We start from the raw sequence: 26,137 nt of genomic DNA on the forward strand, positions 1-26,137 counted from the left end.
CAAGGAAAGCTTGGAGTGAGGTATTTCAAGTCCTAAAAGAAAACAACCTCCAACCTAGACTGATGTATCCTTCAAATCTATCTTTTAAAATTGATGGGGAAATGAGATACTTCCACGACAAAGAACACCTGAGAAATTGCTTGAACAACAAACCAGCACCCCAAACACTTCTGAACAATATCCTGGAAAAAGAAAATGAAGAACACACTCCATCAGGGCCAACAGAGCAAATATATCAGGCAAGGCAAGAAATTAAAGGGAGAGAGGGAAAAGTAAAAAAATAAACCAACAACAGGAAAGTAACATGACAATGAAAAGTCAATACATAACAGTTATAACCATCAATGTTAATGGCCTCAACTCACCAATTAAAAGAAACAGGCTGGCAGAATGGATTAAGAAACAAAATCCAACAATTTTCTTTATAGAAGAAACCCACTTAATCCACAAAGAAATTCATAGACTGAGAGTAAAAGGATGGAAAACAGTTCTCCATATGACAGGAGCCTGGAAAAAAGTGGGGATAGCTATCTTCTTTGCAGACAGAATAGATTTCAAACCAAAACTAATGAAGGGAGACAAAGGCCACTACATCCTTGTAAAGGGAACAAAAGGAAGAAAAGACAACCATAAATATATATGCTCCCAACTATACAAAACAAATCTTAATGGATATGAAAAATGAAATAAGCACTAATACAACTGTAGTGGGGAACCTCAATACTCCACTGACACAAATAGATCATCTAGACAAAAAACAATGAAATAACAGAACTGAACCAAGTCTTAGAAAAAACAGACTTAGATGTCTAAATGTGTTCCACCCCACAAAATCAGAATATACATTATTTTCAGCTGCACACAGGTCATTCTCCAAAATAGACCACATGCGAGCTCACAGAACATACTTAAGTAAGTGCAAAGGAATTGAAGTTATCCCCTGTATATTATCAGACCATAGTGCAATTAAACTGAAGATTGGTAGTCTAAGAAACCACAAGAACTTTACAAATGCATGCAAATTAAATAACACCCTGCTGAACAAGCCCTGGGTCACAGATGAAATTAAAGAAGAAATTAGACAGTTTCTACAATTAAATGATAATGCCAATACAACATACAGGAATCTACAGGACACAATGAAAGTGGTTCTATGAGGGAAATTCATAGCAGTAAATGCCCATACCAGGAAAACAGAGCAAGCTCAAATAAACAACCTTATGCTTAAATTTAAGCTTCTAGAAAAAGAAGAGCAAGACAAACTGAAAGCTCATACAAGGGAGGAAATTATAAAGATCAGAGCAGAAATTAATGCAATGGAGACTAAGAGAACTATACAAAAAAAATCAATAAATTGAAGAGTTGGTTTTTCAAAAGAATAGATAAAATTGATAAACTCTTAGCCAACCTGATCAAAAAAAAAAAAAAGGAAAGAAAAGGCTCAAATTCACACAACTAGGAATGAAAAAGGTGAAGTCACAATAGATCCAGCAGAAATCCAGAGGATCATCAATACCTACTTCGAAAGCTTGTACTCTAAAAATGGAAGATATAGAAGAAATGGACATACATATGAACTTTCAAAGTTGAATGAATAAGATAGAAAAAGTCTAAACACCCCAATTACATTCAGTGAAATTGAAAATGTAATTAAAACATTACCAACAAAGAAAAGCACAGGTCCTGATGGTTTCACTGCTGAATTCTACAAGACATTTAGAGAAGAACTATCACCACTACTCTTTAAACTCTTCAATGAAATTGAAAGGGAAGCAGTACTTCCAAATTCATTGGAAGTTAGTATTACTTTGATTCCAAAACCAGGGAAAGACCCAACCAAAAAAGAGAACTATAGGCCAATCTCCCATAATGAATGGAGATGCCAAAATCCTCAATACAGAAGATCAGGAAGAAGATCATACACCCTGACCAAGTCAGATTTATCCCAGAGATGCAAGGAGAGCTCAACATACATAAATCAGTAAATGTAATATACTATATCAACAGAATTAAATACAAAAACCATATGATCATCTCAATAGATGTAGAAAAACCATTTGACAAAACCCAACACTCATGCATGATAAAAACCCTACAGAAAATTGGAATAGATGGTCTTTATCTTAACCTGACAAAGGCTATCTATGAAAAACCAACAGCCAATATTATTCTAAATGGTCAAAAACTGAAAATCTTCATGCTAAAATCAGGAACAAGACAAGGATGTCCACTATCACCACTCCTGTTCAATATAGTTCTAGAAACATTAGCCACAGCAATTAGACAAGAGAAAGAAATAAAAGTAATAAAGATAGGAAAGGAAGAAGTTAAACTGTCACTATTTGCTGATGATAAGATACTCTACATAGAAGGCCCAAAAAAATCTGCCAAAAGACTGCTAGACTTAATTGACAGATAAAACAGAGTAGCTGGATACAAAGTCAACACTCAAAAATCAATAGCCTTGGCCCAGGGATTTAGCTCAGTGGTTCCGCCACGTGCTTCGCAAGCACAAGGACCAAGTTCGATCCCCAGCACCAAAAAAATAAATAAATAAAAATCAATAGCCTTCTTGTACACAAATGACAGACTCACTGAGAGAGAAATTAGGGAAACGATTCCTTTCACAATAACATCCAAAAAAAATGAAATACCTAGGAATCAATCTAATGAAGGAGACAAAAGACCTATACAGTGAAAATTACAGCAATCTGAAAAAAGAGCTAGAAGAGGATATAAGATGATGGAAAGACATCCCTTGCTCCTGGGTAAGAAGAATAAACATAGTGAAAATGGCCATAGTTCCAAAACTTCTATACAAATTCAATGCAATCCTGACAGAAATCCCAAGTATATTTCACAGAACTTGAGAAAACAATCCAAAAATTCATTTGGAACCAGAAGAGACCTAGAATAGCAAAAACCATTCTAGGCAACAGAGATGTGGCAGGGGGTAACACAATCCCCAACTTGAAACTGTACTACAAAGCCACTGTGATAAAAACAGCATGGGGCCGGGGATTTAGCTCAGTGGTTCGATGGCCTGCCTTGCAAGCGCAAGGACCTGAGTTCAATCCCGGTACCAAACAAAAAACTTCATGGTACTGGGCCAGGGATTTAGCTCAGTGGTTCCACTGCCTGCCTCCCAAGTGCAAGGGCCTGAGTTTGATCCCTGGAACCAAACAAAGACAAAAAACAGCATGGTACTGGCAAAGAAACAGACCAGAGGATCAATGGAATAGATTAGAAGATGCAGAAACAACACCAGAGATACTCAGCTACCTCATCCTTGTCAAAGCAGCCAACTATCCTCACTGGAGGAAAGGTAGCCTCTTTAATAAATGGTGTTGGAAAAACTGGCTTTCAACTTGCCAAAGATTTAAACTAGATCCCTATCTTGCACTATGCACTAAACTAAAATCCAAGCGGATTAAAAATCTAAATATAAAAACAGAAACACTAAACTTACTGGAAAGTAAATTAGGTGGCACTTTCAAAGGCATTGGCATAGGAGAAGACTTTATGAACAAATCCTCAGCAGCACGAGAACTTGCACAAGAATCAACAACTGGGATTTCATTGTAGTAAAAAGTTTTTGCAGTGCAAGATAAATCACCAACAGAGCTAAGAGACAACCTACAATGTGGAAACAAATTTTTGCCAGCTACTCCTCAAAGGACTACTATGTAGAATATATAAAGAACTCAAAAAAATCAGACCCCCCCAAATACAAAGACCCAATTCAAAAATGGGCACCTGAAATGAACAGACATTTCTCAGACAAAGAAGTAAAAGCAGCAAATAAATATATGAAAAAATGTTCAGCATCACTGGTCATTTGAGAGATGCAGATGAAAACAACACTGAGATTCCACCTCACCCCACAAAGAATGGCTGCTATCAAGAAATCAACCAATAACAAGTGTTGGCAGGGCTGTGGGGAGAAAGGAACCCTTCTCCATTGTTGGTGGGAGTGCAGACTGGTGCAACCATTGTGGAAATCAACATGGAGATACCTCAGAGAACTAGGATTAGAGGTTCCATTTGACTCAGCCTTCCCTCTACAGGGTATCTTTCCAAAAGAATTAAAAGAATCATATCACAGTGATATATGTGCACCTGTGTTTATAGCAGCACATTTTGTAATAGCTAAAACTTGGAAACAGCCCAAATGCCCATCAACTGGAGACTGGATAAAGGTGGTTTTTCTATAAAATGGAATACTACTCAGCCACAAAGAATGAGAAACTAGAAACATTTATAGCTAATTGGATGCACATTGAGGCTATACTCTTTAAGTGAAATAATAGGACACATGAGTAAATACTGAAGTTTCTCTGGTGTGAACAGCTAAGTGTCAACAAGGTTCAAATGGTATAATTAAGAGTGTGAAATAGAAAGAAAATGGCTAAGGTAATAAGGGAAAAATATATGAGAAAATGGAAAAATGGAAATAAAATGTTTGTAAATGGGGAGAGGAGAGGTGAAGGGAAGGCAGGGACAAGGGGTAAAAATGAGAACCAAGACCTGTCATATAAAGGTACAAGATCCCAATGATGAATGTAACTGTACTGTACACCTAAAATGTACCAATAAACTCAATGAGAGGAAAAAAAAGAAAGAAAGAAAATGGCTAAAGGGGAAGTGGGATAGGGAGGGGAAAGGAAAGAAGGGAAAAGAAAAAATATGAAAAAATGGAAACAAAGTCTTTGTAAATAGGGAAGGGTGAAAGGGGTGAAGGGATGGTAGGAGTATGGGGAAAAAACAAGAACCAAGATAGACCATGTAAAGGTAGAAGATCCCAATGATAATTGTAACTGTGTCATTTGCTTTAAATGTACCAATAAACTTAATGGAAAAAAATTAAAACACCTTGTGACTCTATTTTCAATCATGTCTATCCCAAATCTGATCAACTAATTCAGGACCAAATCAAAGGAACTCTGTTCCTCAAACACCCACCTAGGACCATGCCCTTCAGACTGCACTTCCCATGGTCACCACCTGTGCTATACTCCAGAACAGGGGCTCAGTTTTGAAGTCTGGAATGAAGCAGTATGTGGGTTCCTATGTGAAGGTCTTAAAGCTTCCTCCTTCAGTTTACTTGACACTATACTGTGTGTGTTTCAGCGCTGTGCCTTGAAGTTAAGGTCTTTCTTAGCGTCAAGTAGATATTATATTCTTCTTTAACATTTTTTTCTTTGATAGTTTTGGTGAGCATTAGGATGGAAATATTTGGAAACATGGACCCCCCCCTTTCTGCCAGCATGCTTATGTTTAACACGTGTCTTAAATGCAATAGTGAAGATTACAGCCATAATACATGTAATAGCTAGAGCAGAATCTGCCAGACTGAATCCCACCAGTGCAACCTACAAGAATTATCTGTTCTTAAAGGACAGAATTCTTTCCCCAACAATCACATTTTTACTCAAGTATTTCATATAAAATGTAATATTTTATTAAAAGATTGTTTTTTCTGATCAAAATAACATACTTGTTTTAGAAAATACAAAAATGCATACAAAATAAATAACCACCCATAATCCCAGTACCAATCAGTATGGCTTACTCTTTAAACACAGAACATTAGCTCACTCAAACTTCTAAAGTCTAGTCACACTGTCTTCTTTCAAAATACCAAAATACTGTCTTTTCCCATAGGAAATAACACATAAACAATGTATAAAACACATACTCAAATAGAAAGAGGTTTCTTTACAAAGTAATTTCCTGCAAAAATCTCCATTTTCCAAATTGCTCTGAGTCAGAGACTCTAATAAAGATTACTAAGCATTTATTAAATAACCACCAGGAGAGAACAAAGCAGAGAAAGGCCAGGGGCTCATTTCCAAATTCCCCCCCGACTCCTCATGTTGGTAGGGGCAGGGTGGCTGCTTTTCTTCCGAGCAGGAGGTTTTTCAGTTTTAGGAGCTGTAGCAAGGCGGCGAGGTACAGCCTGGGAAGGGATCTGAGATTTTAAGGAAAAGAAAAGAAATAGTGTCATATATTCTCAATCCCCTATCCCATCAAGGAAGTCATGGTGCAAGGAAAGGGTCAGAACCAATCACCACAAGGGAAAGAAAGTCCATGCTCCACCTATAACCAATCACCACAAGTAAAAGTCCACACTCCAGCTAATGGGACCAGGGACAGGAGGTGCCGGTCAATGGGGAAGCACAGCCAGCCAAAGACAGGGGAGAGATGAAAGAACTGAAGGAAATGGTCAATGAGAGCCTTGCCCTTGGTCTCTGCCTGATGCTCCCTCACCTCTTTCCGAGAGATCTCACCCAAGCGGGAGTCTGGGTTCCTTCTGGGGACATTTTCTCCTCGGCTATCAGTCCTGCCACACAAATCAAGGGTATAAGGATAGGGAAGGTGCCTACCACAATGTTACCCAAAACTGGAAGAAATACTCCAAATAAGAACAAACTCAGTGGAGTCGGGGATGAGAGATGACATTAGTGAAATCAAATGAGGTGTTAGGACTAGATAAGCTAAAGTCTAACCCTAACCCTAACCCTAGGATTCTGGGTTTTGAGTTGCAGAGTAAAGAGAAGAAAAACACTAAGGTACAGAGACATGGGGAAGAGGTTTGTTTTACTTTAGAAAAGAAAAGAGCAGTGGAAAGGAAGAGACAAAAGGAGCAGTAAGTAAAGACCTAGCTCTGCATCTCATCCTTCACTTTTCTCTTCAGAAAAGGACAAAAGACCACTCAATGACTAACATGCACACACCCCCTGTCCTGCCTGGCCCGTTTCCCTAATCCAGATTCCTCCCAGGCTTGTACCTGCCGTGTTCCAGCCTCTTCAGGTAGGGCAGCAGGTCCTCAGCAGACAGAGCCCCCCAGCCCCGAGCCTGGTACTGTCGTAACAACTGAGACACCTCCATCATCTGCCTCGAGGAGCTGAGCCCATCTGCACCTGAGATACATGTTGGTAATAATGATGGCCCTAGGGCCCCTCTCCCCACCTTCCTCCCTTCTTCCCAGGAATGCAGAGGGCCTTAAAATCCATATCCAACCCCACCCCCACCCCAACCCTAGTAAACCATGGCCTGCTTACCTTTCTCTGGGGAGCCAGTGTGGGGACCACTGCCTTGCGAATATGAAGAGGGAAGCTCATGAACTCGGAAACGACTAGATGCCATGGCTAAAGGGACTTTGGTTTTATGGACAGGAGGTGGAAGGTGAGGCACTTGAGAGGCTTCCTCCCAAGATGGCACGGTCTGGGGACCTAGCAAAAAGAAAGAGATCCAAGAAAGAAGAATAAGACAGAGCCAAGGAAGTCCTCCTATCTAACAGCTCTTAAACATCCATCCTAGATCACCAGCTTCCACCTCTCCCAGGCACATCCTCAACCCTCTTCAGAGTTGGAACTCACCACACTTGGGAGGCAACAGGTCAACAGAGGGACTCTTGTTGTGCTGAGGTACTGTCTCCAGCAGCTGGGGAGACAGGACAGTAAGGTTCTTTAGAGGACTGATAGAGAAAGAACTAGATATTGAGGGTAGTAGAGGGTGGTAAAGTAAAGGGCAGCATTGGTAGCCTAGGTTCCAGAAGAGAATTGTATACTAGGAATGAGATAAGAGTATGGAGCTGGGACAAAGAATTGTTCCTAAAGAGAAGCCATAGTCCTAGACTCATCAAATGAAAAGAGAAAATAAGAAAGGGGACAAGAAAGCAAGGTGGTCTGGGTAGAGTATCTTACCTGCTGCAAAAAATTCTTGAGGCCTTCCAGCTGAGAAGCAGGTGGCAGCCCCTGCTTTAGGAAGCCATCTCCCTCAGACCCTAGATCTGCGTCAGGGAACGGCCGTTCTGCTCTGTGATCAGGATGGAAGGCCCCGAGTACAGAGAAGTCTTCAGCTATAATGTGGAAGAGATGGGCACGGGGGTACATGTGTGTCGGGGACAGCGTACCTCCACAAACCATCACCGAACACCCAAAAGAAAAGACACTATTAAATGTAGAGGGACATCACAGCCAGGAGACGGTGACAAGCAAGGTTTAAAAGAACTGGAGAGAGAAGGGTTGGAAGTGACTGGGAAATTCTAATACACAAGTGTTAGAAGAAAGCTGTGGCTCAAACTAAATTAAATAGAACAATAAATTCCTTAAAGAACAGACTACAATGTGCCTCTCAATCTTTTCTCCTCCTCTTCCTCCTCCCTCCTCTCTCCTCCCTCCTTCTCCTCCTCCTCCTCCAATTGGAACGAAGGCCCTTGCACATGCTAGGCAAGAGCACAACCACTAGCTACACCCCCAACACTTTTTAAAAATTTTAATTTGAGACAAGCATTTGCTATGAAGCCCAGGCTACCCTCAAACCTGTGATCCTCCTACCTCAGTAGCTGGGGTTTGAGGAATATAACAGTATGCCCAGCTTCATCCCAAATTCTTAACTCACCCTAGGTCAGGTTTGTACTCCCATCCATCAGAGTGACAGCTGACTAAACCGAGGTGGACCTTGACATCCCCCGTGAGCCAATCTAGTGGATGGTTTCCAACTTACCATGTGGCCTTTTAAGTTTGACCCAAGAAAATGAGAGGCCAATGTCTCATAAATATCTAGAGTCTGGGTGTAATCCCAGCACTTGGGAGGCTGAGGCAGGAGGATCGCTGTGAGTTCGAGACCAGCCTGGGCTACATAGTGAGTTCCAGGGCAGTCTGAACTACATAGTGAGACCCTGTCTCAAAAAAATAAATTAAATCAATCAATCAATCAATCAATCTAGAGTCTGGTCAAACCCATATACAAGTCAAAGTTGTGAGGAACAAAAACAGAGTGGGGGAGGAGGGAAAGCGAGAATATATTCTGGTTTAGCAAGAAAAAGGAACAAGTGTACATGATAAGGCAGAGTCAAGGACCAAAGAGAGAGGGGACAGCTATCACAATTTCCAATGGCACCCCTGTTCTCATCCCATTAAACTGCACTACAATACATTTCCATGAGCTCTCGACTGCCTTTATCTGAATCAGTGTGAGTGGGTTTCCTCTCTTTGCAACTTATGATCACTAAGACAACTAGGAAATCTAATGCTCACATCCCCATCAGAAAGGAAGTAGGTAAGGGGGCCAATCCATCAGTGCACACAAAGGGAACCTCAGTGACTTCTGCCTTCAGTTACCTATTGATGGAGTAAGATCTGGTTTGGGCTCCAGGGGCTGGAAGGAATGCTGGCTCTGAAAAGAGGGGCCCAGCAGTAAGCTAAGGTCTGGGGAGGGGCTGCAGTCAGCATGAGGCACTCCGGGCAGCTCATCCCTGCCATCCCTGGCTTCCCGGCTCTGCTGCAACACGGGCTTCAGTGCCACAGCCACAGGAGGCATGGTCCAGATATTTCTCTCCCCCTTCTCCAGCTCTGGGGGATCAGAGCTGGAGGGCCCAGTGGGAGGAACCTAGCAGGGAGAGAGAATGGAAGAAGGTTCAAGTCCACTGGGTTTAAAGAGACAAGACACAGTACAGATACTTGAATAAGATTATAAACAACAGGGCCAGGGATTTGGCTCAGTGGTTCCACCACCTGCCTTGGAAGCGCAGGGTCCTGAGTTCGATCCCTGGTACACCCCCCCCAAAATAAACAAACAACTGTACTAGGACTTTCTTAAAAGGAGAAAGAAGATTGGGTAATTTCTAGCCATTTCTATATGCACCCCCCTTTTTTTGAGACAGGGACACTAAATTGTCAAAGCTGGTCTTGAACTCATTATCTTTGTTCCTCGGCCTCCCAAGTGCTGTGATTATAGGCATGTGCCACCATATCTGACTATCAGATTTTAAACAGCTCATTTTTGACCTTACAATTCTATCTCTAAAGGTTTTATAGGTACCTAATACAAAGACATACTTTCATACTTACTGTAACACTGTAGATGCAAAATATATGAAACTACTACACTCATCAGTAAGTGCTGGACTGACTAAAAAGTCACACAGCAGCAGACAGAAGGGGATTATTTAGGATTTGAGATGGGGGTAGAGTGGGAAGGGGAAGGAGGGCAGGTGCAAGACACCAGCTCAGTGGCTGCTTCTGAGGAGGAGACCTGGGGCGTGGAGACACAGGGACAGGACAGGGATAACTTCGCCCTGTATACCTTCTTATAAACAGTTCAGATTTTTTTTAAAACCATGTGCATGTCTATACCTACTCTAGGAAACATTTTAGCTAATAATAAAAATTTCATAATTAAAAGTAAGAGACTCCAACGTAAGAAGGGCTAAGCGTAAGATTCTACTCTAGTGCAAGACTTAGCATCAATTTTAGCCCTTACTCCCATAATTAATTCAACTGTCATTCTACCAAATGAGTACCACAGATGATTCATCATCTCTGGGGGCTGGGAAAAGTTATGCCCAGTGGAGTGGGGCCAGCTTCATTTTGGTGAGATCCTGATGTGTTCCTTACTTATGACTTCCCTGGGGAGGGAGCTAGACTTTCACAGAAGGAATCTAAACATAATCCTAGCCGCTTAGCTCTGGTGGGTGATGCCTACCGGAGGGTCAGGAAGTGGGAGGGTGGTGCTAAGCAGCTGGTTGACCTCCTCCCAGTGGGCCTGAAGCATGGCCTGGAGCCGTTCCAGCAGCTCCACCCGCTGCTCCTCCAGCTGATGGTTTCCACTCTGTAGGTCCCGTACTCGCGCTTGCTCCCGTGCCAGTCTGAAGGAAAGAGGGGAGAGTGACTCCATGCCTTTAAGGGAGCAGAGATGTGGACAATAAAAGCAAGGATGGAATGTCAAATACTTGTGACTTTGCAAGGAGCTCACCAGTTCAGAAGAGGACAGAGGATCTAGAGGGGCAGCTCTTTACCATTCCCAGTCCAGACCCACCCATGATGAAGGGGCTGAGGCCTAAAAGGCTACTCCAGGAATTAGCACCTGATCTCATAGTCCTGAGCCACCTGCTGTTGCCGTTCTTCTCGTTCTGCCATTTCCACTTTAAACTGAGCCAGCTGAGTGGCCAGTTCCTGCTGGTGCTCCCCATTAAGGTCCTGCAGCTGCTTCCTAGAAAGGCACAGGTGAGAAAACAGCGCTGAGACTGGAGACAGACACGATCAATGAGAAAAGAATGTGTGCAGATGAAGGGGAAGAGGGCCTGCTCCCAATCACCCAGCCTGGCCATGAAAAGGGAAGGACAAAGCAGGGGCCTCAGAATCAGCTCCCCAGAGGCAGAGACAAGAATTTATGACAAAGTGAGGCATTCAAGGAGCATTTCCAGAAAACAAAAAACAAAAAACAAAAAACTGGTAGGGGTAGAGAAGTGAAACTGGGATGGGGAAGAGACTTAGTCCCACAGGATAGCTCTGGAGACAGTATGGGTCACACTCTGACACACTCCCAGCAAGCGGGACCCTTCACAGTCCTGCACCCTTCAGATCATGGTTAAGGGCTCCTCCCTAAGGGAGAAAATCTGCAGGCCCTGGCTCTCGAGGTCCTGGCTGATGGCAGTAAAGCTATACTGAGAGCCAGTGGCTCGAAAATGGTAAAGGACTCAAAGGACACCAAGAACATGTGGGCAGGGCACTGACAACACCTGCTATGGCCAAGAGAAGCAGCACCAGTAAGTCCCAAGTACCTGTGATGTTCCCTTAGGGAGGCTGCTTGCCGTAGGCTGCTCTCCTGAGCCTGTGCCAGCCGCTCTGTCACCTGCTGCTCTAGTTGCACAGCCAGCTCTGACTCCATCTGGATCCGCTGGCTTTCAAATCGGGCCTGGGAGTGAAGCAAGGTGGGGTAACCACTCAATCCTGTTGCTTAGAAGACATGGAGGACATGACGTAGCCAAAATCCAGTACCAACATTCCCCTCCTCTGCCTAAGGGATGAAGAACAAGAATCTTGCCACAGGAATGAAAGAGGTTTCCCGTTCTTATTGAATGACATGTATCACATATGTATACAAAAGTAAAAATAACTTCAGATAAAATAATAATAATAATATAGATGGGGGTGGTGGTGCATGCCTGCAATCTCAGCACTTGGGAGGCTGAGGCAGGAGGATCGCTGTGAGTTCGAGACCAGCCTGGGCTACATAGTGAGTTCTGGGTCAGTCTCAACTACATAGTGAGACCCTTTCTCAAAACAAACAAACAAACAAACAAACAAAAAATATATATAATGTGTGTGTGTGTGTGTGTGTGTGTATATGTTTTCATTTTTGTTTTTTAGTTTTGTTTTTGAAATACAGTCTCACTGTGAAGTCCAGTACGATCCTTCTGCCTCAACCTCTTGAGTATTTGGGATTGACTGCAAGTGTGTACCACCACAACTAGGTTAAGAAATGTATTTTTAAAAATGTTTATTAGTACCCATTTGCAGAACATGATTACATTCATTGTGGGGAATTGATACATGTACATAACACATCTCCATTTTTTTTTCTCCCCTTGCCCTCCACCCCCTTTTTTGTTAAATTTTTTTCTTTTTGGCCAGGATCAAATTTATTTTACAAGTCTTTATCAAGTTAATTACTATAAACACAGATTAATAGCCAGACTCACATGCCAAAAAACATAAAACACACAAAACAATTATACTACTAAATCAAGGTACACTTTTATTTTACTTTTTGGTCTTTTTGAGACAGGGTCTCATATGTAGTTCAGGCTACTCTTGAATTCACTATGTAGCCCAAGCTGGCCTCAAACTTGCAGTCATCCTCCTGCCTCAGCCTCCCGAGTGCTGGGATTATAGGCATGTGCCACCATGCCCAGCTAAGGTACAGTTAGATACATTGGCTATGCTGGATTACAATAAGTTTTCTCTCTTTTATTTTGCACTTTATTTATATGTTGTGTTTCTCATATAAAAGAAATTATGCAGTTTTTAAGCTTGTGTGTCTGATTTATTTCACTTAACATTATGGTCTCAAGGTACACCCGTTTTCCTACAAATAACTGAAGTCTGTCCTTCTTTATGACAGAGGAGTACTCCATTGTGTGTAAATACCATATTTTCTTTATCTGTTCATCTACTGCTTCAGAAATGTATTAATTGCTGGGCGTGGTGGCTCATAGCTATAATCCCAGCACTTTGGAAGCTGAGGCAGGAGGACTGCCTGGAGTTCAAGGCCAGCCTAAATTACAGAGCCAGATCCTGTCTCAAAAAACAAAAACAAACAAACAAATAAACAAATTATATTAACCCAGAGAAATGTTAAATAGAGTAATCCTTTGATACGTGTTAGAAATAATATGCATGGTATCCCTAGTAGAATACCTGAAACCCAGTAACTATTCAATAAATATCCCTTGCTCCATAAATAGAGTTGGTCTACAATTGCTGTCTACATTTTCTCACATATTTCTTCAACGCACTACAATCTGATTTCTGCTACACTACTTTACAGAGCTTAAAGTCCAATAGCAAATGTTTTTCAGTCTTTGTCTAATGTGATCTGTCTAATGTGATACCTGACATCTCAAGTCAATCCTCTCTTCCAAAACTTATTTCCCTCAGCCCCACCACCAAACCTCTCCTCATTCTTTCTATCTGACAGTCTCAGCTAACCACTCTGCCTATAAAGGTTGAATGTTTCGTTCAATTCTGACCTTCTGTTCTTTTCTGCTGTGAGCTAACATTCTATGTATATAATTAACTTTTATATTTAGGTTAGGTGTTTGCTACCATTTACATCTTAACATTCCCTAAATCTCTCTCGTTAGACTAGACTTTTTTTCCAAGACTTTAAGTCCATACATTAGTGACCCAATGGATAGATCTATTTGGATACACCTGAAGTAGAAGATACTCAAAGTTCAACTCTTTTGGCTTTTACCCTCTGTAACGGTTAATCTTGTTAACTTGATTGGATTGAGAGATGTCCAGACCCAAATAAGTGACTGGATTGTGAGGGTACTAACCTCACCATTGACTAATCCATTGAGTGCATAGCTGAACTAGCTCCTGGAGGTGGGGTCTAGCTAGGGGGAGCAGGTCACTGGGGGCACACCTTTGAAGGCTACGTCTTGTCCCCAGCCCCTTCCTCTCTGGGTCTCTGCTTTCTGACCTGAGGTGAACAGCTTTCCTGTACCATACTCTTCCACTGTGGTATTTCTGCCTTAGAGCCAATTAACCATGGAGTGAAACCTCTGAAGTCAGAAGCCAAAATGTCTTTTCTTTTTTAAATTGTATTAGTCATATATTTTGGTCACAGTAACAAAAAGCTAACTAATACACCTTCAAGACTTTTCTTCCTATTATATTTCCTGTCCACCTGAGCTGTGTGAAACCTGGAGTCATCCCTGATTTCTCTTGCTTCTTTAACTCCCACTGGCCATTTTCAATTCTACTTCTTGACTTGCTCTCAGAAATTCATGTAACCTTAACACATATTTTTCACATAAAAACAAGAGGCCCAGAAAGGTCAAAATTCTAATCAGAAGCATAACTAAGTGTCCTGGCTCCTAGCTCAGCGCTCTTTTTTTAATGCTACGCCTCCACCTCCACCATGCATTAGGACAAAGCTTTCTCCTACCTTTTCAGCAAACTACAGCCCAATTCAGCCCTCCTCTGCTTGCTTTTGTGAATGAAGTTTTATGGAATATTACATGTCTGCTCATTTACATATGTCTACAGCTACTTCTGTGGTACAACAGCCCAGTGAAGTAGCTGTACCTGAGACCATACCCACAAATCCAAAAATATTTACTATCTGGTCCTTTACAGAAAAGGTTTGCCAAGCCTTGTTATATTATATGGCAAGGATCTGACTAGATTAAAGTTAAAGTTCACTGCATTAGCTAGATGGAAAGCATTTTCAAAAGTCTCGTTATATCTGACAAATAATTTGTAGGTATTATTCAATGCCAGCCCATGAGAGGTTATGAGAATCTCATAAGTACATAAAACAATCACTTTGATCTCCTGGGTCTCCAACCTACTCAGAGAGATTAACAGAAGTTTTTTAAGTAACAAGAATTACAAAGCAGACTGTTATGATTGGAATCGGATCTCTGATAAAAGATTTCAGCTGTTCATATAGTTGACGCACTAAGTGTAGTGTCATCTCTTTTAAAATAATACAAACTACCAGGCGTGGTGGCACACAACTGTAATCCTAGCACCTGGGAGGCTGATGCAGGAGGATTCCCGTGAGTTCAAGGTACACAGTGAGACCAAGGCCAGTATGAACTATATGGCAAGACACTGTCTCAAAAAAAAAATCCTAAAATAATATGAACTGTCTTGAATAGACTTTTTTAAAAAATCTTGAATAGATTTAACTTTCTTTACTCCTGTAAGTACCTCTAGGTTAGTCTGATACTATGGGAAATTGTCACTCAATGAGAAATGGCTCTGAGTGTAAGACAGAAGAAACACCTTAAGAAATAGAAACCGTTGAAAAAACCCAAAATATCTGAAATGGGATATCAGCCATGACTCCAAGGCCTCAGGACCACTTCTCTCTACCATTAAAACAAAACAAAACAAAACAAAAAACCTCTGCAGGGGGTGAAGGGAGGGCAAGGGTATGGGGAAAAATGAGAACCAAGAGCTGTCATGTGAAGGTAGAGATCCCAATAATGAATGTAACTGTACTGTATACTTAAAATGTACCAATAAACTCAATAAGATAAAAACAAACAAATAAACAAACGAAAACCCTCAAGCACCCTCTGCCTGCTGACCTGCACTAAGCTCATCTCCAGCTGCAGGGCATCTCTCTCTCTCCGAGCTGTGTCCAGTTCCCCTTCCAGCCGCCGTACCTCAGACCGCACCAATGCCAACTGCTGCTGGGCTTCCCGGGCTGCTTGGGCCTCCCTTTGGCTGTTCCCCTTAGAAGGGAAAGCAAATGTGAGACATACCTCATTTATTGTCTCCAGTTACCTCTATTCCCATCTGCCCATTCCCTAACTAAAACCCAAGTTCCTCTCTCTCTGCTCCCATGTGTACTATTTCCTCCTCCCTAATAAAGTCACTCTTTGGCCTACCATGCATTTCAGGCCCCAGTCCTTCCTGCTGATCCTAGTCTCTCAGCCTTGCCTCCCACATACAGCTCTCCACTCTCCATCCTTGTCCCTATTTATATCCCACATTCGGTAACTTTGCCCTTCAATCGTTCCCATTTCCCAAATCTTCCAAATGCTGCTTTTACCTTTTCCCTTTCCAGCTGAGCCTGGCTCTCCTCCTGCAGTGTCTGGTAGTGCTCCTTAAGCTGGTGCTCTTGCTGGGCCCAGGCCTGCTGCTCTTTTTCCAGGGCAACCTGAAGGGTCTCCAGCTTCCGATGCTCACTGAGTTGCCCAGCCCGAGCCTCATCCCGCTCTTCCTGCAGAGCACGACTCCGCTGCTGTTCAACCTCCAAGCTCAGGGTCAGAGCCTGCCTTTCTTCTTCCTAAAGCCCCATGACAAAAACAAGATCTTCAGTAGGCCCTCAAAGGATCAGCAACCTGCCACCATACAATGTGCCCACTAAGAATTATGCTCACTGAAAATATAATAGTTGATAAGCTCAAAGGATGGTAATATAGATTAGAACTCCTACCCTAGAGTTAGGTGGACTTGGATTCAAATTTTAGTCTCTATCCTAGCTATTGTTTATTTACTATGTGTTCTTAGGCACATATCTTTATCTGTAAAATGGAGACAACAACAGAGCCTGCCTTGTGGGGAGTAAAGTAAAATGTGTAAGTAAAGCATCTAGCACACTGTTTGGCACATAGTAAATACTCAACATGTAATAACTACCACCACCACCATCAAAAGAAATTGCACAAAAACTAGCAAAGCCAGTGTGTAGGCAGAAACTAGCTAAGGCACAATCACCATCAACACTGTTGGATATAGCCTGTTAAGACCACAGGTGTCAGTCTGCATGAAGCAAGCATGTGTCGTGCAAGCAGCAACTTCCAAACCCGAGTACCAACTCCCGTGGATAATCATCTCATCACTTCAGCTCTAAGAAACTTTATGAGTCTTATCCCATACTTTTCTGTACCTTTTTTGTCTGTGTGTTTGTTTTTATGATACGAGAGAGCAAGGCCTTCACAATGAGCTACGTCCCCAGCCTATTTTTATTTTGGGGGACACGTCTCACTATGTTGATAAGTTGCCCAGGCTGGTCTTTAATTCACAATTGTCCTGCCTCAATCTCCCAGTGGGATCTCACACATTTTTTGGTACACCCAGGACCAGAGTTCCCAAACCAGGCTGAATAAAATCACCCAGGAAATTTCTGAAAATACATGAATTCTAAAACTCCACCATACACTATTGAATCAAAATCTCTGGGAAGACTGGGGGTATAGCTCAGTGGTAGAGTGCTTACCCAGTGTGTGTAAGACCCTGGGTTCAATCCACAGCATAAAAAACAAAACAAAAAACATCTGTCCTCTGGGGTTGGGTCCCACAAATCTGTATTTTAAAACAATTCCACATGGGAGGCTGAGGCAGAAGGATTACTGCAAGTTTGAGGCCATCCTATACTACATAGTGAGTTCAAGGCCACCCTGAACTACATAAAGACATTATTTCAAAAATCAACCAACCAAATGGGCATGGTGGCTCACACCTATAATCCCAGCACTCGGGTGGCTGAGGCAGGAGGATTGCTGTGAGTCTGAGACCAGCCTGGGCTACACAGTTCCAGGGCAGTCTGAACTAGATAGTGAGACCCTGTCTCAAAAAGCAAAAAACAAAAACAAAAACAAAAAACAAAACAACCAACCAAACAAGCAAACAAGAACAATTCTAAAGATGGTGGTAAAGTTTTAATGAGGATATACTTTGCAGAAACTTTCAAACTCACTTGGCATCAGAGCCTTTTTTGGTAAAATATCTAGTAAAACGAGTGTTGTAAGGAACACAGCCTTGGAAATACCGACAATACTCCCACAAGTCACCAGTATCCTTTCACTCTCAAGAAGTGACTAATAGCATCCACTAAAATTATCCCATCCTAGCCTCCTTACCAGCGCCTCTCTTTCCCGTTGCTGCAGTCTGGCACCTTCCTGTTCCTGATTTAGGGCTTCCATGGCCTCTGAAAGGCTTTGTTCTAGGCGGGTTACAGTCTTCCAAGGAGAGAGGTACACAAGATAGAGAAAATGAGGGAAATTTCTCTATGCTCTATTTGAAAAATCACTAACAATGTAAAGTTCAAACTTTTTAGTTAATTAATGATTTGGAGGCCAAATACAAGGCTATATGGTGTGGGGAAAAACGGAAAGCCACAATTTGAGAGCAGAAATAATGAAAGGAGAGGAAAAGGGGGACAAGAAGAGTTGTCAGGACAGCTACTGCGAGATGGAGGTCAATCTGTTTAATTCAAGAACTATTGGGCTGGGGATTTAGCGGTGGTTCGGCCACCTGCCTCACAAGTTCAAGGTCCCAAGTTCAATCCCCAGTACCAAAAAAAAAGAACTATTTCTGTCCTTCTGTCCTCTTCTTTCTAGAGATCTTTAACCTAGGTTCTAATGCCGTATGATCCAGGTCACCTACTTCCTGCTGCTTGCTTCTGGTAAGTTCTGCCGCCTGGCGTTCCTCTTGTAGTCCCCGCAGCACTTCCGTCCGCTCAGCCTCATGCCGATTCCAGCCCTCCACCACTCGGGCCAGGGTCTCCAGAAAGGCAAATGAGGTAGAATTTCAAAATAACCTTTTGCCCTTTTTCTACACAAAGGGGCAAGGCCAACAGCCACCTTCTTCCAACAGTAAATAAATCTACCCCTTACCTCAGCAGTTTGCATACACAAAGAAATAAACCCTAATCCCCCTCACTTACTTTGCGGGGGGGCAGGGATTGAACTCAGGACCTCGCACTTGCTGGACAGGCTCGCCACCACTGAGCTAAATCCCCAGCCCCATGTACTACTCAAGGCTCTGCTTGGAGAGACTCACCACCCTTTGCTACCCTGGCACCTTGTCCAGTTGTTCAATCATGATATCCTTCTTGCGGTCGGCAGCCACAGCCACAGCTAATTGTTGCTGTAGCTCTAGCACTCGGGTCTGCAGGCTTTGAATGTGGCGCTCACAATGCTGGGAAGAAGAACAGGGAATTGAATCTTTCTCATCCTTAGTCTGACCACAGCACCAAACTGTCTTGTTTCTCTAGGAGAAAATTGGCTGAAATCAAGGAACCTGGATTCCAAGAACAGAATAGATTTGGTGAGGGAAAACCATGCATTTTTGAACAGAAACATAAGGCCCAAAGCTTCCTCTACCTTCTCAAGAAATAGGTACTTAAGATTCTTGATTCTTCCCTTTCCTGGAATCTTGAGGGAAAAAAAATCCCTTATGTCTTGTGGCAGAGGGGTGCCTGCTCACACTCAGAGTGTGGGAAGTTATTCCTGCTAAGGAGCTTACTGGATACAATGATTCAACAAACCAATAATAAAAGGAAAGACTTTCATTCATACCCAACCAGTTTAAAACATGGGAAGAGAGGATTCTAAAATTGACAACCAGGGATTCTGACTTTTCCTTGTCCTTGTCCATCTCTGTCCCCTTCAGATATTAAGGCTGAGGCTCATGGAAATAAGGCTCATTGTATCACCAATAGCTACAGAGCTTTGCAAAAGCCAGCAAGTACAAATTCCATTCAGCAAATGTGTATGGGGTGTTTCTGTGTGGTATATTCTAGACCAGTGGTGGTGAACCTATAGGACATGTGGCACAGCGGGCTATTTGTAGCATTAAAAGTTGTAAAAGGTGTACCATCACTGTTCTAGACTATAGGGAGCCAGTGATAAATAGGACAAGTTATTGGCCCTTGGCAAGTCTAGAATTTAAATGTGGGAACAAACAATATATATAAAAGTGAGATGCTATATGAAGGGAATCATAAAGTGACCTGAGTAACTATCTAGAGGGGAAATGGCATCACTTTACACAGGATGATCAAAGAGGGCTTCCTCGAAGAAACACTTGAGCAAAGTCTCAGCTTTCAGGCTTGTAACTCTCAGTCTTTTTTAGCAGTCAAGTCCCTTTTCTAATCTTTGCAGCTTTTCGAGGGAAGCTTTTCTGCCTCACCTTACGGCGAGTATGCTCTGAATCCAATGCATCTCTCAGCCCCTGAAAATCTGGGGGATTAACTGGGAGCCCCGGCCGAAGACTGGTGTAGCGGGGAAACAACTCCTCCAAAGCTTGTGCTGAGCTGGGTGGAGATAAATCTTGCAGGAGCTGGGTGCTGAGCAAAGCAGGTACAGAATATTAGGGTTAGAAAAACCTTTGAGACCCATTAGTTCCACTGTGACATTTTACAAATAAGGAACCTGAGATCCAGAAAGGGTAAGAGATGTGCACAAAATCATAAGCTAGACAAGTGCTAAAACCATAAATAGCACATAGGCCTGTGCTTCATTCCACAATGCTACTTCCTTCATACCACACTCCCTGCAGTCTCAACACAAACAAGTTAACTCTTCCAGGAGAAAAAGGACCAAGGTTGAGAGAAAGACAGGTACTAGGCAGATGCTGACCACTTAAGGTTCTGGAAACAATAAAGATGGTAGAAAATAGTAAAGAAATAACGAAAACTAAAAGCTAAGTGACAAACTTTTTAAATCCCTAAGATGTACATAGTAGTCAAGAGAGAACCAAGAATTAGAACACTCAGGTTTCCAAGAAAACACACAAGAAGAACTCACTTGAGTAAGGTAGCTGTGCTGTCACTGTCAAAGGACTCCTCTTCCCGTTTCTCTAAGCCAGCACCCGTGGTGAGGGGGTCCCCTACAGACAGCCCAAGAGACCCCATGGCTAGGGTCAGGTAAAGACTCCAGGAACAGGGATCATTTGACAAAGAAAGGAGATAGCCTTCCTTTCTCCTTCTCCCACTCCCCAACCTGGCTCCCAGAGAATGGATGCCTTTTCTCCTCAAATCTGTCTCAGAGGTCTAGGTTTCCCTTCACACTTATCTCTATTTTGCCTCACTCACTCCTTATACATCTAGGCTTTTCTTCAAAGCACCAGGGGAGGCAGGGCGTGGTGGTACACGCCTGTAATCCCAGCAATTGGGAGGCTGAGGCAGGAGGATCACTGTAAGTTCCAGACCAGCCTGGACTACACAGGGAGTTCCAGGTCAGTCTCACTATGTAGTGAGACCCTGTGTAGCCCAGTCTGAACTACATAGTGAGACTCTGTCTCAAAAAAACAAAACAAAACAACTAATAAACAAAAAACCAAAAAACAAAGCACCAGGGGAGGGGCTTACTCACGATAGGCTGCATCACGTGAGGTTTGGAGCATGGTCTGGAGTTGATCCCGCACACTTTCCATTTCAAAAATATGCTTAAAACCATCCTGGGGTGTGTGTGGGGGGGAATCAAACATAGAAATCAGGTGCAACCTGTACAATCTACACTCTATTTCCAGAATATAGTTTTTATTCAAGCACCAGGAACACTACAAAAGTGACAGACCCAATAAGGAATGTCTTAACCTTGAGTCAGACACCCAAATGCCTACTGAAGCCAAAAAAGTAGTAGTGCAAATGAGTAAAGTGAGTAGGTACAAGGGTGGTGGGGATTCTTGCCAACTAAAAAGCAAAACAAATGCGCAGTCTAAAGACTGTGTAGCCCATGGTTATCATGTTTTAAACTCTTGAAGCCCTAACCCAGTGGTGACAAACCTATGGCATGTGTGCCACAGCAGGCAGTATCATTAAAAGCTTTAAAAGGTTCACCAGCTCAGTCCTAACCAGTCTGCAGACTGATGTTGACACCTTTTCTATCCAACACAAATACTTCTCCGTAACACATTTAACTGACCAGACTATGTTTTGATGTATATGCCAAATTGAATGATACACTCAAAATAATTTTCAACTGGAAGGATTTTAGCATATTTTGCTGTTATCAAGTTCCCTTTTCCCCCCACTTGGAACCAAAAGAATTTATCCCCTCCTCTTCCAGTGCCCAGAACCCAATCACAGGATACCAACATATCCTAAAGCATAGGTGTCTTTGACAAAAAATTATCACAATTCCTCAAATTATGGTGTTCCAGATCATTCTCTCCCTCGCAAACATGTGTTCTCAGAAATATTTTACTACATAGTAAAATTTAAATTCTGCAAGCAACCACTCAAATCTCAGCAGAGCTAACTTGCAATCCCAAAACTTTCTCATGTTTAGTACTCTAGAGATCACTAAGTCACACATCACCCTCCTCACCTTTTTCTTCAAGTTGTTCTCCAATCCGACTGACAAGCTGCGACTCAGCTCTTGGGCCAGGCCTTCTAAGGCCTCATGTGGAGGTGAGGAGGTGGAGGCTAAATACAGCTGAGCTCGAGCAGTGGCCTCTGCCTGACGGCTGAGGTGCAAAGAAGTATAGAGCTGGGAGGTCACCTCAGAGGACACTTGATTCAGTCCAGGGGGTTCTGATGACTCACTCAGGAGATCCTCTGCCCGGAGAGGTGAACTGGGGCTGGTAGCTGATGTGGCCATGAGTACAGGGAGAAGACAACTGGAGACAGCAGAAAGCTGGGAACTCCTGGTCCAACTTTTGGAGAGTACAAGGGAAAAATTCACAGAGAAAGAAAATTTGGGAGAAGCGGGGAAGAGTTCTTGTTGGATCCTTGGTGAATAAAGGTATCAAGGCTTTCTGGTTAAAGTAAAAATTTCTTCTGGTTTCAAAGGCCATGGAGAGGGCAAAGACATTCCTTTCCCCAGCCCCTGGGAACGGTGGAAAAGAGGACTGCAGTACAGAGAAGACAGAGAGGAAGAGGACCAAAGAGGGGTTGCGGGTTGGGGGCAACAGGAGGAGTGCGGTTCCTTCACACAACCAGAGTGCTGCAAGTTGCAGGTAAGCTTCCGCACAGGCTTTCCCTGGCCAACTGAGCTCTTCAGTTCTCATGCACAGAACATGAGAAATAAAAAGGAACTCAGTGCCTGTCCCTCAACTGGTTCCACTGCCAAGAGAAGCAGGACCTCACTCCTGGACCTCCCCTCCTACGCTTCCTCGGATCAAATCCCTCGTATAATCCCTCCAGTCCTTCCAAGCAAGAAAGCCATAGCAAGGATCCTAAGAGTAGCTCCCTCCCTATCACCCCAGAAAAATCTTGTGAACCTTCAGTCACACCCTCAGATGTCCTCCAACCTAGCCTGAGATCTCTACCGAAACCACCCGGTTCGGATTACTCTTCGCACCTCCAGCCCTCACTCCGGAATTTACCAAGGTGGAGAGACAGACTGCCCCGGCCCCTCTGAACTCGGGTCGCTAAAGACAAAGACCCTCTTCCTCACACAGCGATCTACAAGAACCGTTGGTAGCGTCCCGCCCACAGTCCAGCCCTGACCCGCTCGTATGGAAGACGTCACGCGCCCGCGAGACCAAGCTCGCGCAGCATTTCACCGCTTCGGGAGACTGGGAGCCTGAGCGCGCTTGCGCGGCTCTGGCGCCACGGATTGGTTGAGGGAGAGAGGCGGAGTCTGACAAAAAAGCGTTACTGCCTACTGTAGCAATTTGAAGACTCAGTGGGGCGGGACTGCTCAGAAACCGGAAGTGGCTCGTAGTAATTCCGGCGCTCGGAATAACTCCGGTGAGTCCAGGGTTGGAGTTCTCACCTGGTTGGAGGGCTCTGGGGCCAAGAACGCGTTCCTGCGAAGTGAACACGGTCTTGGAGTGAGGCTCACACGTCCTGTCCTGCAGATGACTGTCCACAACCTGTACCTATTTGACCGGAATGGAGTGTGTCTGCACTACAGCGAGTGGCACCGCAAGAAGCAAGCAGGGATCCCCAAGGAGGAGGTGACTAGAGGGCCCCGTGCAACTCGGGTGACCTCGCATCTCCAAACACTGTGTCCCAGCCCACCCTTGTCTAAATTTCGTCTTGTACCTACTCCCCACTCTATCTCCCTCAACAACTGAGATCTAACTGTCGCTCTCCTTCCAGGAGTTCAAGCTGATGTACGGGATGCTCTTCTCTATCCGCTCGTTTGTCAGCAAGATGTCCCCGCTAGACATGTACGCCGTGTCAGAGGAGGGATAGCCTTGGGAATTTGGGAGGGGTCCTTTGTAGAGTGGAAAGGACTTTAGCCCCTAGAAAGGGGAGGGGAGAGGCCGACTCCAGAGCGAGAGCACTGAAGCTGGCAGGTGTAGCAGTGGGAAGTCTGAAAGTAAAGAGATTGAGGACCAAGGCTAATTTGAGGGATAAAGGTAGGTTTCTTAGCTGGGCAGGTGGCACATGCCTGTAATCCCAGCACTCGGGAGGCTGAAGCAGGAGTATTTCTTCGAGTTCAGGCCGGCCTTGCTACATAAGTGAGTGTAAAGATACCCTGAACTATAAAAGCAAGACCCTGTCTAAAAAAATTTTTTTTTAAAGGAGGTTACTTTACTCCCCCAGGCTCCTACAAATTATGTGTTTAGATGAAGAAGTTGACCTTGAGGGCATCAGAAATGTTTCTTTGGGAGAGATTATGCTCCCATCTTTAACACCCATCTTTAACACCTCTGCAGGAAGGATGGCTTCCTGGCCTTCCAAACTAGCCGTTACAAACTCCATTACTACGAGACACCCACTGGAATCAAGGTTGTCATGAATACTGACTTGGGCGTGGGACCCATCCGAGATGTGCTGCACCACATCTATAGCGCGGTTAGTGTCAGCCCAGGGGATGCTTCCTCCATAGCCTCATACCCACATTCAGAACCCAAAGAGACCCTCAGATCCTCCCCTTATTATATCTAATTATATCACGATCGAACTCAGACTTTTTGTGGGAGTCTTTAAGTTCTTAAAAACTCTCACCACCAGTTTCTCCTAAGGGAAGGCTTGCCTCCCAGCCCTCATTCCTTATGCATTCATTTAGACATACAGTTCTGAGGTTATACTAAGTTGAAAATGCCAAAGTATGCAAGCCAGTTCTTATACTCTTCTTCCCCACAGCTGTACGTGGAACTGGTGGTAAAGAATCCCCTGTGCCCTCTGGGTCAAACCGTGCAAAGTGAGCTCTTCCGCTCTCGACTAGACTCCTATGTCCGTTCTCTGTCCTTCTTCTCTGCCCGAGCTGGCTGAAGTATACTACCTCACCCGCCAGGAGAATTTGTGACTGCCTGGGACCCTCCCTAACTTTCAGCTTCTGAGGATACTATAAGTCCCTCCACCAAACCCTCTCCCAGGGCAACAGCCTAAAGCCTCTTCCTCTACCCTGCCCCCATGGGTCTCTACATTCCCAAACTGACCCGGTCTCCAGTTTTATCCCCAAGTTGACGCTTCAAGAAGCACAGAATTCAGAATAAACTTTTTGTCATCCTCTGCAGCCTGAGCGTGTCAGTTTGTGTGGGTCCTGGTTCCACCCCCCATGTAAGGCTGACTACAGCCCTGCAAAGTCTGCATTTTGCTTATGTGTCTCAAAAGCTGCATTGTTGACATTTTGAGCTGGACAATTCTTTGTTGTGTTTTGTAGAATTTTAACAGCAATTCCTGCTACCTCTTGCTAGATGTAGTACATCCCTTCACCGCCGCCCCGGTCACAGCCCTCCTCCGTTCTGCGTGTCCCCAAATTTTGTCATGTATCCCGGTGATAAAATCCCTCCCACCTAAGAACCACTGGGCAGGGGTAAGGCTGACATGACTGGGACACAGTATGAGAAACATGCTCCCGGGATCAGATGTCGCTGTTTTAGGAACAGTATTCCAGCCGCTGAGCCTCGGCAGGCGGGGTTTATGCAAATGAGCTACAGATTTGGCTGGGAGGCGGTCGGTTCTATGTAAATGTAGGGGCGGTGTCTGCATGTTGATGAGCTGGGCCAGCTAGCTGCCTACGCTGCTGGGAGCTCAGCGGGTCCCACTGCGGTTCTGGCTGAAGTGGCATCCCTCTCCCGTCACCCCTCCTCTCTCGTCCCTGCCCTTTGACGACCGCCCTCAACCTTTACCCTCATCCATTGCCTCTCCTACCCCTTGCACCAGTGCCCCCAATATCTGAATATCTTCACTCCTGGTGCTCCGGGTATTGCTTCCTCTCCTCTGCAAAGCTCAAGACCTCCCGCAGCGTGCCCCCGCGGGCCCAAGCCTGTCTTGGCGGCTCCCGCAGCAGCCTCCTCAGCCTTCCCGCTTTCCTGTGGATCACCCCACCAAGACCCGGGTTGTCCGCCCTCAGTCTTCCCTGCCCCCTCGGAGCCCCCTCCCTCGCCCTGGCCAGCCGGCATGCAGGTGTCTATCGCGTGTACTGAACAGAATCTTCGCAGCCGGAGCAGCGAGGACCGTCTGTGTGGAC

General features: G+C 44.0%; 3 protein-coding genes across 10 annotated transcripts in view; 2 read left to right on the forward strand and 1 right to left on the reverse strand.

The window, feature by feature from the left end:
- Window positions 1–5,515: 5,515 nt before the first annotated feature.
- On the reverse strand, window positions 5,516–23,211 carry Cntrob (centrobin, centriole duplication and spindle assembly protein). Of its 7 annotated transcripts, none has more exons than XM_010614921.2 (20): window positions 23,094–23,211; window positions 22,094–22,421; window positions 21,137–21,221; window positions 20,570–20,651; window positions 19,953–20,109; window positions 18,843–18,959; window positions 18,426–18,542; window positions 17,900–17,998; window positions 16,087–16,323; window positions 15,620–15,766; window positions 11,570–11,703; window positions 10,873–10,998; window positions 10,492–10,654; window positions 9,129–9,396; window positions 7,710–7,864; window positions 7,383–7,446; window positions 7,065–7,235; window positions 6,791–6,923; window positions 6,271–6,343; window positions 5,517–5,971 (listed from the first exon to the last, which is right to left on the reverse strand). In XM_010614921.2, the coding sequence occupies exons 2-20, from the start codon at window positions 22,364–22,366 to the stop codon at window positions 5,846–5,848; spliced, it is 2,727 nt and encodes a 908-aa protein (XP_010613223.1). In that variant the 5' UTR covers window positions 22,367–22,421; window positions 23,094–23,211; the 3' UTR covers window positions 5,517–5,845. The 7 variants fall into 7 exon arrangements, with proteins under 7 accessions (XP_010613225.1, XP_010613226.1, XP_010613223.1 ...); XM_010614922.2 differs by having other exon boundaries at window positions 23,069–23,211; XM_010614923.2 differs by having other exon boundaries at window positions 5,516–5,971; window positions 15,698–15,766; window positions 22,094–23,211.
- Window positions 23,212–23,363: 152 nt separating this feature from the next.
- On the forward strand, window positions 23,364–25,180 carry Trappc1 (trafficking protein particle complex 1). 2 transcript variants are annotated; one of them, XM_010614920.1, is made up of 5 exons: window positions 23,364–23,460; window positions 23,571–23,669; window positions 23,815–23,885; window positions 24,378–24,516; window positions 24,808–25,180. In XM_010614920.1, exons 2-5 carry the CDS (start codon window positions 23,571–23,573, stop codon window positions 24,934–24,936), a joined length of 438 nt encoding a protein of 145 aa, XP_010613222.1. In that variant the 5' UTR covers window positions 23,364–23,460; the 3' UTR covers window positions 24,937–25,180. The 2 variants fall into 2 exon arrangements, with proteins under 2 accessions (XP_010613222.1, XP_010613221.1); XM_010614919.3 differs by having other exon boundaries at window positions 23,427–23,669.
- A 476-nt stretch (window positions 25,181–25,656) lies between these two features.
- Kcnab3 (potassium voltage-gated channel subfamily A regulatory beta subunit 3) overlaps window positions 25,657–26,137 on the forward strand; it is an 8,042-nt gene continuing 7,561 nt past the window's right edge. The window contains 2 exon segments of the mRNA XM_033762805.1: window positions 25,657–26,134; window position 26,137. The exon segment at window position 26,137 is cut by the window's right edge and continues 159 nt beyond it. Of these exon segments, the coding sequence (XP_033618696.1) occupies window positions 26,068–26,134; window position 26,137 (68 nt within the window). The 5' untranslated portion in view covers window positions 25,657–26,067.

This window comes from Fukomys damarensis, unplaced genomic scaffold, assembly GCF_012274545.1.
Source record: "Fukomys damarensis isolate Sample0158 unplaced genomic scaffold, DMR_v1.0_HiC HiC_scaffold_13, whole genome shotgun sequence".
NCBI classification, from domain to species: Eukaryota; Metazoa; Chordata; class Mammalia; order Rodentia; family Bathyergidae; genus Fukomys; species Fukomys damarensis.

Bases quoted from the DNA above. Each gene is read 5' to 3' on its own strand.
- Cntrob (XM_010614921.2), bottom strand. From the start codon at position 22,366: ATGGCCACATCAGCTACCAGCCCCAGTTCACCTCTCCGGGCAGAGGAT. The intron at 20,652-21,136 runs GTGAGTAAGCCC...GGCTGTCTGTAG, and splicing joins CTCACGTGATGCAGCCTATC to GGGACCCCCTCACCACGGGT. The intron at 17,999-18,425 runs GTAGGTGACCTG...TCTCCTTGGAAG, and splicing joins CCAGAAGCAAGCAGCAGGAA to ACTGTAACCCGCCTAGAACA.
- Trappc1 (XM_010614920.1), top strand. From the start codon at position 23,571: ATGACTGTCCACAACCTGTACCTATTTGACCGGAATGGAGTGTGTCTG. The intron at 23,886-24,377 runs GTACGCCGTGTC...ACACCTCTGCAG, and splicing joins AAGATGTCCCCGCTAGACAT to GAAGGATGGCTTCCTGGCCT. The intron at 24,517-24,807 runs GTTAGTGTCAGC...TCTTCCCCACAG, and splicing joins TGCACCACATCTATAGCGCG to CTGTACGTGGAACTGGTGGT.